Source organism: Ictidomys tridecemlineatus, chromosome 4 (genome assembly GCF_052094955.1).
Source record: "Ictidomys tridecemlineatus isolate mIctTri1 chromosome 4, mIctTri1.hap1, whole genome shotgun sequence".
In the NCBI taxonomy this organism is placed as follows: Eukaryota; Metazoa; Chordata; class Mammalia; order Rodentia; family Sciuridae; genus Ictidomys; species Ictidomys tridecemlineatus.
In genome coordinates this window covers 40,556,265-40,571,380 of record NC_135480.1, presented here as the reverse complement: position 1 = coordinate 40,571,380, position 15,116 = coordinate 40,556,265, and the positions used below count along the sequence as shown (strand labels likewise).

Sequence of the window (15,116 nt, the reverse complement as noted above, 5' to 3'; positions counted from 1 at the left end):
AAATTTCGGGAACAAATTAATATTACTCAAGGCCCTTCTCAGAAATCCAGGATTTTAACAATTATGCTTTTTAACAGTTTAAATGAGGCAGCCAACCTTCACTGAATTTGGAGATCAGTGTGTGTGACCTGATAAAACTAGCCCCAAATAGAGTCAGATCATTATAAATAGAATGTACTCAAAACAACTCTGCAAGGGCATAGTTCTTAAGTTCCCCAGCTGAGGGACATTTTTGTTCCATAGTGTGAAAATTACAGAAGCTCTTTTTTTTTTCTTTTTTTAATTGGTTGTTCAAAACATTACATAGTTCTTGATATATCATATTTCACTCTTTGATTCAAGTGGGTTATGAACTCCCATTTTTACCCCATATACAGATTGCAGAATCACATCAGTTACACTTCCATTAATTTACATATTGACATACTCATGTCTGTTGTATTCTGTTGCCTTTCCTATCCTCTACTATCCTCCCTCTCCTCCCCTCCCCTCCCCTCTTCTCTCGCTACCCCCTCTACTGTAATTCATTTCTCCCCCTTGTATTATTTTTCCCTTTCCCCTCACTTCCTCTTGTATGTAATTTTGTATAACCCTGAGGGTCTCCTTCCATTTCCATGCAATTTCCCTTCTCTCTCCCTTTCCCTCCCACCTCTCATCCCTGTTTAATGTTAGTCTTCTTCTCATGCTCTTCTTCCCTACTCTGTTCTTAGTTACTCTCCTTATATCAAAGAAGACATTTGGCATTTGTTTCTTAGGGATTAGCTAGCTTCACTTAGCATAATCTGCTCTAATGCCATCCATTTCCCTCCAAATTCTATGATTTTGTCATTTTTTAATGCAGAGTAATACTCCATTGTGTATAAATGCCACATTTGTTTTATCCATTCATCTATTGAAGGGCATCTAGGTTGCTTCCACAGTCTTGCTATTGTGAATTGTGCTGCTATGAACATCGATGTAGCAGTGTCCCTGTAGCATGCTCTTGTTAGGTCTTTAGGGAATAGACCCAGAAGGGGAATAGCTGGGTCAAATGGTGGTTCCATTCCCAGCTTTCCAAGAAATCTCCATACTGCTTTCCAAATTGGCTGCACCAATTTGCAGTCCCACCAGCAATGTAGGAGTGTACCTTTTTCCCCTGCATCCTTGCCAGCACTTGTTATTGTTTGACTTCGTAATGACTGCCATTCTTACTGGAGTGAGATGGTATCTTAGGGTGGTTTTGATTTGCATTTCTCTGACTGCTAAAGATGGTGAGCATTTTTTTATGTACTTGTTGATTGATTGTATGTCCTCCTCTGAGAAGTGTCTGTTCAGGTCCTTGGCCCATTTGTTGATTGGGTTATTTGTTATCGTCTAATTTTTTTGAGTTCTTTATATACTCTGGATATTAGGGCTCTATCTGAAGTGTGAGGAGTAAAGATTTTGTTCCCATGATGTAGGCTCCCTATTTACCTCTCTAATTATTTCTTTTGCTGAGAAAAAACTTTTTAGTTTGAGTAAGTCCCATTTGTTGATTCTAGATATTAACTCTTGTGCTATGGGTGTCCTATTGAGGAATTTGGAGCCCAACTCCACAGTATGTAGGTTGTAGCCAACTTTTTCTTCTATCAGATGCCATGTCTCTGATTTGATATCAAGCTTCTTGATCCATTTTGAGTTAACTTTTGTGCATGGTGAGAGAAAGGGATTCAGTTTCATTTTGTTGCATATGGATTTCCAGTTTTCCCAGCACCATTTGTTGAAGATGCTATCCTTCCTCCATTGCATGCTTTTAGCCCCTTTATCAAATATAAGAAAGTTGTAGTTTTGTGGGTTGGTTTCTGTGTCCTCTATTCTGTACCATTGGTCCACTCACCTGTTTTGGTACCAGTACCATGCTGTTTTTATTACTATTGCTCTGTAGTATAGTTTGAAATCTGGAATCGCTATACCACCTGATTCACACTTCCTGCTTAGCATTGTTTTTGCTATTCTGGGTCTTTTATTTTTCCATATGAATTTCATGATTGCTTTCTCTATTTCTACAAGAAATGCCATTGGGATTTTGATTGGCATTGCATCAAACCTATAGAGAACTTTTGGTAATATCGCCATTTTAATGATGTTAGTTCTGCCTATCCATGAACAGGGTATATTTTTCCATCTTCTAAGATCTTCTTCAATTTTTCTCTTTAGGGTTCTGTAGTTTTCATTGTATAAGTCTTTCACCTCTTTTGTTAGGTTGATTCCCAAGTATTTTATTATTTTTGAGGATATTGTGAATGGAGTGGTTGACCTCATTTCCATTTCAGAGGATTTGTCGCTGATATACAGGAATGCCTTTGATTTATGCGTGTTGATTTTATATCCTGCCACTTTGCTGAATTCATTCATTAGCTCTAATAGTTTCTTTGTAGACCCTTTTGGGTCTGCTAGGTATAGAATCATGTCATCTGCAAATAGTGATAATTTAAGTTCTTCTTTTCCTATTTTTATGCCTTTAATTTCTTTCGTCTGTCTAATTGCTCTGGCCAGTGTTTCGAGAACTATGTTGAACAGAAGTGGTGAGAGAGGGCATCCCTGTCTTTTTCCAGATTTTAGAGGGAATGCTTTTAATTTTTCTCCATTCAGAATGATGCTAGCCTGAGGCTTAGCGTAGATTGCTTTTACAATGTTGAGGTATGTTCCTGTTATTCCTAGTTTTTCGAGAGTTTTGAACATAAAGGGGTGCTGTACTTTGTCGAATGCTTTTTCCGCATCTATCAAGATGATCATATGGTTCTTATTTTTAAGTCTATTGATGTGGTGAATAATATTTATTGATTTCCGTATATTGAACCAGCCTGGCATCCCAGGGATGAATCCTACTTGATCATGGTGCACAATTTTTTTGATATGTTTTTGTATCCGATTTGCCAGAATTTTATTGAGGATTTTTGCATCTAGGTTCATTAGAGATATAGGTCTGTAGTTTTCTTTCTTTGAAGTGTCTTTGTCTGGTTTAGGAATCAGGATGATGTTGACCTCGTAGAATGAATTTGGAAGTTCTCCCTCTTTTTCTATTTCCTGAAATAGCTTGAAAAGTATTGGTATTAGTTCTTCTTTAAAGGTCTTGTAAAACTCTGCTGTATACCCATTGGGTCCTGGGCTTTTCTTAGTTGGTAATCAGAAGGTCTTTTTAAATGATGAAATGGAATAGAATTTTTACTTGCAAATGGGTTAGGTGTCTAGCCCCATATTTGTAGCAATTCTTTCTTGAATCGTGTGTGTAAGTATGATCTTGGAGGTGTGCTTCAAACAGGATCTTTCCAACTACCTAAACCCCCACCCCTCAAAAAAAAAAGAAAGAAAAATAAGGTGGAATAGAAAAGATATATTAAGTATGATTATTTGTATTATAAAAACATGCTATAATATGTAATCATTAGATTTCTTGTGAGGCATTTAAAATATGATTCCATTTTTGTAATTTATATGTATATGCAGTTTCTACAAAGTTGCAAACTTGTACAATGTGAGGCCAGATTCCACTTATGCAATCATTATTTTTCAACAACCCTTCCGTGACTACCAGCTGTGTGTCAGGCACTGTGCCAAGTGCTGGGGCTAAAACAATTGATTTGAAAAACAGGCTCTTGCCCTTAAACAACTTACATTATAGAATGAGATTTGGGCCAAATACATATTCAATGATTCATTAAACATTTTCAATTTGCAATTAGATTTATGACAAAATAAGTAAGTATAATCAGGTTTATTAGATTCTTCTTTTATTTCTTGTGCATCGAATGATGTATAATTTCTTAGAGAGTTGAAGTATGCGTTTACAATGGCTAACCAATCAAGTCCAGAATATATTTTATTATTTCAGAAAAAAACTACTGTAAAATTATAATTGTTGATTAAGTGTTTAACTTCACCTGAGAAATTGAGCTCTGTGCCTATATGATGATGAATCATTCAAAGAGTCTTCTGTCTTTTCTATTTCAGGGTTTTTGGAGCTGCCATACTTCTTACCTCTACCCTAAATATGCTAATCCCATCAGCTGCCAGAGTGCATTATGGATGTGTTATCTTTGTTAGAATATTGCAGGGACTTGTTGAGGTATGGAACTATAGGATGGCATCATTTTAGATTATTTTGTTCTTGAGAACTACTAACTTGTCTTTGTCTAAATAAATATATTTTATTAAGTTGAACTACAGTTTATCAAAATGTAATACTGGAAAGGTTAGGTAATTAGATACTTGGAGATCAAACTGAGGGTCTCACACACAATAGGCAAACACTCTACTGTTGAGCTACATTCCCAGCCCTTGGGCATTTTATAGTAAGTCCTCAATGTCCTTAATCTTAAGTATCCACTGATATAATACATTGAATATATACTTTGGGCATCTAATGGTAGTGATTTGCTCTTGTTTCATCTGTCTGTAGACATTGGAAGAATATCATTTAAATACTTGAGTTGGTCCTAATTATTGCCCCTTCTCTATCCACGGAGTATGGTGGAAATAGATATGTCATCTAAAATATTTAGACACTGGAAAAACCTCCTCTCTACTTAAAAGTAATGGCACCAAAATAATAGAAAAAGATTTTAATTATTTTAAGTATCTTAAGTTCTAGACACTACTATCAAGAACTATAAACTCCAAGGCTCTAAGCCTCAGATTCTTTTATATAGATTCCTTTTTTTTTTTTTGAGGAATCACTGAATTTAATACTCACAAAAAATTCCCCTAATTTCATAAACTGTTCAGAATTACTTGTAACTTGATTAATATGAGTTTTTTAAAAATTTTGCCTTAATCAGAAAAAAATGTGAGGTGGAAGAAAGACCTGAGGTTTGACGAACATTCGAACAAGTCACTGAAAAAAAATCTGTGTAGTGCATAGTCTGAACTGAAAGATTTTAAAATGAAATTTTAGGGTGTTAGTGAGGACCTGTGTGTAGCAGCTTTCCTTAATATCTTAGGACCATCCTTTAGGAAACAGCTTCTGCCAAGGAGACGTGCTTCTTTTCCCAAGACTCTGCATCCTAAATGGTGATAATTATCTTCTGCATTGCAGGGTGTCACCTATCCGGCATGTCATGGGATATGGAGCAAATGGGCCCCTCCTCTGGAGAGAAGTAGGCTGGCCACCACCTCCTTTTGTGGTGAGTAAAATTTTAGAAAAACCTTTAGAATTAAAAATGTGGTAAACTTGACCCAGTAAACTTTCTGGACTTGGCAGGGGGTTAAGTTCTTGAATATCATTTCAATTTCATCAGTTCTTATTGGCTCCCTCAAACTCTCTATTTCTTCTCTTTTGTATTTCTCTAGGAGTTGATCCATTTCTTCTAGTTTTTAAATAGAGTCATGGTTGGTTTTTATTCCACTATTTTTTTCTATTATTATTTTGAGATTCACAATGTTAGTTCTTTTTAATACAGTGAGACATAAAAGTGTACAAAACACATAAATTTTAAACACATTTGGAAAAGTGAACATATAAACAAATGACATCTGTAGATTTATGTCTGCAAACATTAACTTTATTTTGAATTCTATATGACATTATAGTCTCACAGTTTATTAGAAGTAATATTTGATACAGCTATTCGCTAGAATTTTAATGGACAAAATTGATAAAAATCCAAATTAAATACCCTATAAAATAATTTAAAATTAATATGGTTTTCAACTAGTTTCATAAGTAATGGTACCATAATTTTCTGTTCATTAAAAATTTTACCTTAGGGAATAAAACTGATTTGCTGCTATTTTAAGAAAGACAATTAATAAACATTTATTACACTTCAATCTCTATTTTTAAAACTCATTGCTTTTTTGGCTACTCTGAAAATACTTTTGGTTCACTGCTAACTTTTAAATCCTTAAGACAATCAATTTGATCAAAATTTCTTTCTTTCTCTCTCTCTTTTTTTCTGAAGAGTGCTTGGGTTCTTTATTTTTACACCAAAACTTCAAAGCAAGAAAACAATTTTCCAAATCAAACAAAGAGAAAATATAAATCTTTTGTAAAATTCAAGGATTAGGACTATTGCAAATAATTCTAACAATAGGAAATGAGACATTAACCATAATTAAAGATTAGCAATGTTATTATCTATAATTATAGCATTTATAAACATTTGTGCATAAGTCATAGACATAAATATTGCCATATTTGTCTGCACACCTAAGTTATTGTTTTCACAATAACTTTTGGTAAGCTTTAAAATGAATTTTTTAAAAAAACACTATGTAAAGCTGAAATTGTATGATTCTGCTATAAGGAGATACTTACCCGACCTTCAAGAACAGATCTCCAGTGTGTGGTTAGTGTTGAAACACTCTGCTCTCAGCCCAGCACACATATTGCATCCAACATACACATTTGTTTATTTTTTAATCTATTTTGTGTCTTGGGTAGGTGGGTGCTATTCACTGTATAGCTCTATATCCCGTATAGGTATGCATGCGCGCGCGTGCACACACACACACACACACACACACGCACACACACGCACACATGAGTATATGTATGACTGCACGTGGAACTGGGTGAACATGTGTGACTGTGTGAACCAACCCAAGAATGTGAGATGAATTAGAATTTCTATTGATTTCACTGACTTTCCTCTCCTCTTTCTTTCTACTTTAGGTTCTTATGCTGGGGCTGTAATTGCAATGCCTTTAGCTGGTATTCTTGTACAGTACACTGGCTGGTCTTCAGTATTTTATGTCTATGGTATGTTATAATAGAATTGTATGAAATATGCATAGGCTAAAAGAAATATGGTTGTAGGCATATTTTTCTGTATTCACTCATTTTCTTGCCTTAAGGGGGCGGAGGGGCAATGGGGTATGTAAGATGGTGGAATGAGATGGACATCATTATGCTAGATACATACATGTATGATTGCATGAATGGTGTGACTCTACTTCATGTACAACCAGAGAAGTGAAATATTCTGCTCCATTTGTATACAATGAATCAAAGGGATTTCTACTGTAATGTATAACTGATTAGAACTAATTAAAAGAAGAATTCTTTCCTTATATTCTATGGCTGAAGAAAATATTTTATAACTGCTACTTTGCCTACATCGCTATTTCTTATTTTAAAATAAAACAAGTACATTGCTGATGAAGACTTTGTAATGTATGAAATATGTTTTTGGTTATGATAATAAAGGATAGCTCTTGATTTAAAGCTGACAAGGAGAAAAGAGGCAGAAACACACCCCTCCTTGTTTTTGTTTTGTTATTGTTTCTTGGTCATTTCCTTGATTCTACCTTCTTAAGACTGAACAGGGAGAGGGAGATGTAAGATGGTGGTAGTGCTAATGCCACATTTCAACTCTGTGATGAAATATCAGAAATCAACTCCTGCAGCAGCACATCTTAGTTGTCATTACTCTATACTTAAAAGCAATTAAGCCCCCACGTTGAAGTGTAAATCGAAACCTTAAATCTAAACATGGTATCAAAAAGCCAAAAGCTTACTGCTTTAAAGTATCCTAAAGTCTCTCTAAGAGGCATTTTAATAGCAAGGAAAGCAGTAGTATTAGATAGCTGAATTCCAATGCTATTGTCTCTGATTAACATCATCTTTAAATATGGGTATGATAATCTGAAATATTAATGAAGTCATGCCATAGAACAGTGTTGAAATGCTTGCAAATTTGCCCTGATTCATTCCCATTTTGAAATGTTCTCATCAGAACAAATACAGAATGTTCTTAGATGTTATTTTACAATAGGGGCTCTTCTGGTCAAAGATTATAGATAGTTTTTTTGGTTTATTTGCTTGTTTTTGTTTTCATACATGTACTTAGGGTAATGATGTATGTATCATTCCACTGTCTTTCCTACTCTCCTGTCCCTTCTTTTCCCCTCCCTCCCGTTTGCCCTATCTAAAGTTTGTCTATTTCTCCCATGCTCCCCTCATCCCCATTATGAATCAGCATCCTTATATCAGAGAAGAAATACACTATTTAGCTTCTTGGGATTGGCTAACTTCACTTAACATTATATTCTCCAACTCCATCCATTTACTTGCAAATATCATGACTTTATTCTCTTTTAATTCTGAGTAATTCATTCAGTAGATAGGTTTTTGATACATGAATATCCTGATTTTAAGACAAATGTGTAGTTGTTTATATTTTTCTAGGGAGATCTTTTCATTAGATTTTAATGCATACTTCACCTTAGATCTTCAAAGTAGTTCATAATTTAACCAACTTAAAAAGAAACTGTTTGGAATGTATAGTTTTGGTTTGCATGAAGACATGAAGACCTCTTTTTGTGCCTTTTTTTCATTACTTACTTGAATATATTATGTATCTTTAATGCAATAAACATTTGTCTTCAAATCTTGATATTTTTTCATGGGGAAGAGAATACTAATTTAGGTAATGTATCATGAATCTAGTCTCTTCATTTCAAATTTTATCTCATTTAATATTTATCATTGAAGGATACAAAGCTATAAGCTGAAAATCTCATAGTACTTGCTTACTGTCTCTAAGAAAAATTGGGTTTTGAGCTACACATTAAATATTTATGTATTTTGAATTAACAAGGTAAAAATTGTACAGTAGAGTAAGATGAAAAGATAATACATGCAGAGCAATTAGGAGAGTATATAACACACAAGATGAATTCATTTAGTGGTAATGTAATTATGATTGAATTATGGGTACTCTCCTTTGTTGGATACTTAATATATGCCCTTCACTGTCCTGGATTACAGTTGAAGTTAAAGGATTACGACTGTTAACCTCTTTTTGCCACAATATTATAAAAATGAAATATGTTCCATTTTATAGTGGCAGTTTAGAGGGATTCAGTTACTATTTGGATCATATAACTAACTAGGGACACCACCTGCATTTGGATCTGGGAGAGACCTATTCTACAACCACTACATTATTCCAAATTTTCACTTACTGTCTGGCCCCAAATCATGCTTGCTTCCATGTTCGGTAATTAAAAGGAACACAGCATATCAGAAGCTCTGTATTGTATTATGGAATACATTTTAGAGATTGAATAGGCAAAAAATAAAGCATTAGAGAGATCAAAGGCATTTAGATTTTTACCCAAGGGACAAAAAGAACAATACGAGGAAAAATGAAATGTCCAGCCGCTGCGAAAACAGAATAAATCACTTGAAACTATTTCTCTTTTTAATGCATATGGATTTATGTTGCACAATATAAACATGTTAAAATGGTGAGTATGCTAAATAAAGAAGGATATAAAAAAAGACTTGCACACTGTTTATGAACATGGAATTTATAGTTTCTTTCGCCCAAAGAATAATCAATAGGCAATGGCAGTGCTGAAAATAGTGTGGTATGTTGTCACATACAGTGTGAAATGTTACCACGGTGATTACAGAGGCCTGTTGGTATGCAATATAACCACTTAGATTAAAATATTCTTCTGGATTTTAGTTAGTAGTCTGTTTATTAGGAATTGCTAACAGGAGAAGGGAATGAGCATTTTCCTCTCAGGAAATGCAGACAACTTTCAGCTAAGGCAGGCAAGTATGAAAAGGATTCACCCTCAGAAAATTATTTGAGGGTAAGAATTTGTTTTGTTCATTATATTTTTTTCCTCACTTGGCAGATTTTCTGGAGTAGGAAATGCTCAGTAAATGCTTGTTGGACATGTGAATACCTTCCCAACTACATCATTCAATAGATACAAGGATTTGTTTGCATATCAGTGCATTCAAAACACCTAGAGAGAAAACCACAGGATCAGACTTCAGGAAGCTCCAAGTTGAATTGGCAAACACAGGAAGAAGTGACCAAAGTCAATTAGCCATATTTCAAATCAAATTCTCCATCATAATGTGTCATGAGATTACTATAGTTTTATTTCAGCACATACTATTCAATGAAGTATTTGTGATGGCTTTCTTTGACTTCCTTATTTTGAACTGTTTTTTGCAGGAAGCTTTGGGATGGTCTGGTACATGTTTTGGCTTTTGGTGTCTTACGAGAGCCCTGCAAAGCATCCTACCATTACAGATGAAGAACGTAGGTACATAGAAGAAAGCATTGGAGAGAGTGCAAATCTTTTAGGTGCAATGGAAGTAAGAACCTTATTATGGTGTATATTCCTACTATTATTCCCCATTTCATCTTCCTTTATCAACCACACTGTTTTATAATTCTCTATTAAGTAAAACTAAGATGATAACAATCATCCTTTTTTTTTTTTTTTGAGGGAGGGTTCCATTAATACTTCCTGACTCATTTAGGAAGGATTGCTAGCTACTTCCTCCATCTATATTCCTTTTTTCCCTTTATTTTTTCTCAAGCATATTAAAGCTTGTCCTGTATTATAGCCATGACTTTAAATCTCAGTGAATTTTAATTCAATATTGTCCACAATTTAAACAAGTTACATTACTACTTGGTAATCAATAATTAATACTTGGTAGGTTATAGAAAATTTCAAATTGGCCATGAAAAGGTCTGTTTTTGTGTATTGAATATTCTAAATTAGCTCTACACATGTATATTTAGTTACATGTGATTAGTAAATAGTAAGGCATTAGAATGCCAGAAATAAACAGCTTACATGGAAAATATTCTTAACATACTTTAATATATTCATTGATCAAATGTCATTATCTTTTAGGATTTTTATGAATGTCAAGTAATATAATGTTGTGAGATTTTTCTTATAATTTGGTTTAATTGACAGGATTTGCCTACAAAGAGGCAAATAAAAAAGAAGATAAATGTTTGGATTCATGTGGCATTAATATATAGTGCAGAGTAATTAATAAATAGCCATCTGATGTTAAAAAAAGAAAAGTAGTCAACAAAAATAGTGTTTTCTAGAGATGTACAGTAATTCATCCATTGAATGAGTTACTCCAATTTTTATGCTTAGAATTGGAAGGTATAGAGCTCTGGATGAGAAACAAACATCTGCATTATTAAAAAAAACACACACACAAAACACTCTCATTTCCCTTCTTTAAGCTTGTTTAATTTCTGTTCTTATTCTCCACTTAATTTGTTAGAGAACCCTCATTTTTGACATATCCTAGGTAAAGAGGCCTATCATCCATTGTTGCTGAGCACATCTTGGCCTTTATTGAATATGAAATCTCAATCTCAGAAGCAAAATTTTGATAGTTACAAAAATCCTTAATTTCTAGTTATTCCAAGAACTAGACAGATTTGGTGTTAGTACTTTTCTCATTCTGTGTTCTTCTGGAAGTGGCCTGAAAGTTGCTTTCTATTGGTGGCTACTTGAGAAACAAATGGTAATGGGGTGGGGGTGGGTGGGGTAAGGCTTACCCACCTGCGCTTTTTACTGTGAGCAGAAGCTAAATAGAAGCTGGTCTGTGACCAGTTCTGAACAGAGCCTCAATTTCTAGCTAAAAATATTTTGATCAACATATATCCTCATTAGTTTATCATATTTCTTTAATTTGCCGGTTCTTGAAAGACTATGGGTCTAGATCATACATACTTAAAACAAAAAAAATCAGAAACTTCGACTATCTAGTTCCCAGAAATAAACCCCTAAAGAACAAGCACATAGGTTGGTAAATAATCTCCAAACTTCCATTTCCTATACGTTATTGCTTTTAAAATGTACGATATTTTACTTCTGAATGATATTTTCTGTGTTCCTGTAGCTTTAATGTAAATGTAAAAATGGAATCAAATGGAAGTATAATTCGTATCTTAGTTATTTTGAACTTAGAATTGTGAACAAATTCAATAAATAACAAAGCAGAAAGAAGTGTAACAGATTGTTTCCTCCCACCTAACCAGTGTACAGAGTTGCCTAAGAGTGGTGGCAGGGGAATTCCCACAAAGGAATGGCCCAAAGATTTAGAGATTGGAATTCTTCAGGGTTCCAAAGAAAGATTCACTGAATACCAGGGAGATCAGTCCAAAGCCTTTATTAGGTGAACTTGCAAAGTGCTGCAGCCTACGCTATGGTCCACTGCAGAAGAACAGGTGTTCTCGTGAATGACTTCAGTGAGAAGCCTATGTAGAGTTTATGTGAGGGTTAAGGAGTTCAGCTCAAGGCTGGGGCCACTTTCTTTCAGCATTGAGCATCAACCTAGTCATCTTTATCAGTGCCTGGGAGTGTTTAAGGCTTGTGCTTGAGGTCCAGCCTTGGGGGAGAACATACAGCTAGTTGAATCATAGAATGCATTTCTCAGTCGAGACAGAAGAAAAATGAGGAGGAGAGTCTGGGATACCCCACCCAGGAAAATCTGTGTACCACACAGGTGTACCAATTTTTAACATCTTGCCATATTTATTTCATTTTTGTTTTGCTGAACAATTTCAAAGTAAAACACCATATCCATGAATACTTTACAATGCATCTCTAGAAAAATAATATTCTTCTTCACAATTTTGGTACTACTATCATACCTAACACAATTAGCTGTTACTCCCTAACATTATCTTTTACCTATATCACATCCCAATTTCTAATATCCTGTCTATATTTTGAGACCCAGTCTATATTTATATTTTTTGGCAGTTAAATTTGAGTTCAGATTCAATTAAGAATCCTGGGTTGTAATTGACTGTAATGTTTCTTAAATCTCCTTTTTGTTCTTAAAAATAATATTTAAATGTAGCATACAGATAGAAAAATACATAAATTCTAAACAGACAGATTGCTGATTTTTTATAAATTAAACATATCTATGAAGCAAACAGCCAATTTAATAAATAGAGCATTATCAGAATATCATAAACCCACCTCTTACTCCCAACAATCTTTATGGAATAACATTAGATATTTTCTCTTATACTTCATGAAGTGCTCTACCACCTAAAGAATAGAATTCTTAGGGGAGATGATCCTGCTATGAATTAAAGAAAGACTTTCTCAACAGGGAAAAGTTATTTGCTTCTGATAATTTTTTGAAATGCAGACATTTCTCTTTGGCCATTTTTATTATCTGTGGAATGTGTGTATTCATCAGGCACCATTTGCCTTGGACATATTGAATTAGTTTTGAAATTGTGGCTTTTGAATAAGTCTATGGTGCTGTCACTATAATTTTGTCTAAAGTCATAGTACTCATTATGTATTATTAGGGTAGATTTTTGGTTTTGTTTTGATTCTTTTTTTGTATTGCACATATTTGTTATCACCACAATGTGATTTCTGATTAAAAAGTATTTAAAAAGCTAATTATAGTCACATTAATATTAACATTTCTGAGGTTCTACCTCCAGGAAAAATTACTAAGTCTGAGTTTAAAATATTGTTTACCCCTGTTTTAGTAATTTGATCAGATCAAGGATCTAAACCTAATATTAAATGTAGTTATTTTAGGCTATTGTTTCTTTGCAAATTGTATGTTAGTATTCAAAATAAAGTAATTAAGAGAGTATTTGTGAATATAAGAGATCTTTTTGAAAAAATTTTAAATATGCTAGTTTTAAGTTTTTAAAGGGTATCCTACACAAAGGCAATCATATTCAGATTGTTAATTTTGAATGTTAATATATTATAGGTAACTGATTATGATGTCCACAGTGTGCTGGATGGTCAAATATTTTAACCTAGCTGCAGATCATGTAACTTTGATCTTGTACTCTGTTGTCACAGAACTTATTAACATCCATGATCTATCAAGAGAATTTATATGTAGGTAGTTGAATAATTGGCTTAAGACAGGATCTCAAATACTGCAATTCTTAACTTTTTTATTTATTCCTTTTACCAACTACATTTAATTTGCAATATTTTAAAAAATTATTTTGTATATCATCTCAAGGTCACTGATTTTGCAGTGAGTGTTTAGCTGAAAAAAAAACTGCTAAGAATTTTAGAATCTATGCTTCTGGACTTAATTTTCTATCAATGGAATCTTACATATTCTTAAATTGAAACAATTTAATCAGAATAAGAGTTGCATATTTTACTTTCTTCCTCCAAAGATTATTCGTACAGATAAGGCTAACTGATGTTTGGAATGGTCAATTCTCTACTTCCTGCCTACTCTTACTCATTCTCCATCATATGCATCCTGAAAATGGACAGCACCTATTAGTCCAATTTGAATTAGAAAATATTAAAAATGGTCTAAATAACTATGTTTTTCAAATTTCAGAAATTCAAGACTCCATGGAGGAAATTCTTTACATCTATGCCAGTCTATGCAATAATTGTTGCAAACTTCTGCAGAAGCTGGACTTTTTATTTATTGCTTATTAGTCAGCCAGCATATTTTGAAGAAGTCTTTGGATTTGAAATTAGCAAGGTATGTGAAAATTAACCTTACTTAAATAGTGAATGACTTTTATATTTAAGATAGCATTAACTACTTTTGCCATCAATTTGTCCTGTGATTTTCTTGAGTTATTAATTCATTCATTCCACAAATAACTGGTGGTAAATAGAGGCTGAGTAGTATTTGAGTGTACTACTGAGTTCTGCTGTCTGTGAGAAGTTGCTGTCTAGTCCTGTGAATACAGGCAAAACAAACCATTGTCTGCCTCTACAGAGCTTATATCCCAATTGGTCTGAGGACATAGAAAACACAACTTCCTTGGAGTCTGAAGTCAGACATAACATAACAGTAAACAAAAATTATTTCAATCAAAGCAAAATAAATTTTACTTATGTAATTACCAATGTAGCTCTTCTTCCATGTTCTCAGAGATCTGTCCAATTGAAGATGTAAGTTTAGCTAAAAAAAGAAAATATTCTTGTCTTGTTAATCAAAGTATATAATTCCACAAGCATTTGTTGAGCATAGAATATGAAGCTTTGTGTGAGGTTGTTTAGATGTAAAAGCATGGTTTCTGTCTCCCAAATGTTCACAGCTTGGTGCTACAGACAAAAACTAAAGTACCAATTATAGCACAGCATGTTTAGTGCTGCAGACATTGGTTCACAACTATGGAAGTATAATTATTTTGAGATTTTTCTATAGGGTTAAAATGAATTTGCAATACTACCTTATATTTATATCAGGATTTGAAATTTATAAGTTCTTTCATATTCATGAACAATATTGTTTGTTTGACCCACTGAATAACTATTATCATTCCTATTCAATTGATAGGCAAACAGGAACTAAGGAAATTATTTAAAAATTACCTAAAACCATGATAGTAATAAAT

The 15,116-nt window shown here is 33.6% G+C and overlaps 1 protein-coding gene across 1 annotated transcript in view; it reads left to right on the top strand.

Moving 5' to 3' along the window:
- Slc17a6 (solute carrier family 17 member 6) overlaps positions 1-15,116 on the top strand; it is a 42,559-nt gene that overhangs the window by 19,502 nt on the left and 7,941 nt on the right. Inside the window, exons 4-8 of the mRNA XM_005335963.4 lie at positions 3,970-4,084; positions 5,054-5,141; positions 6,632-6,718; positions 9,939-10,081; positions 14,102-14,251. Of these exons, the coding sequence (XP_005336020.1) occupies positions 3,970-4,084; positions 5,054-5,141; positions 6,632-6,718; positions 9,939-10,081; positions 14,102-14,251 (583 nt within the window). The remainder of the gene's footprint in view (positions 1-3,969; positions 4,085-5,053; positions 5,142-6,631; positions 6,719-9,938; positions 10,082-14,101; positions 14,252-15,116) is intronic.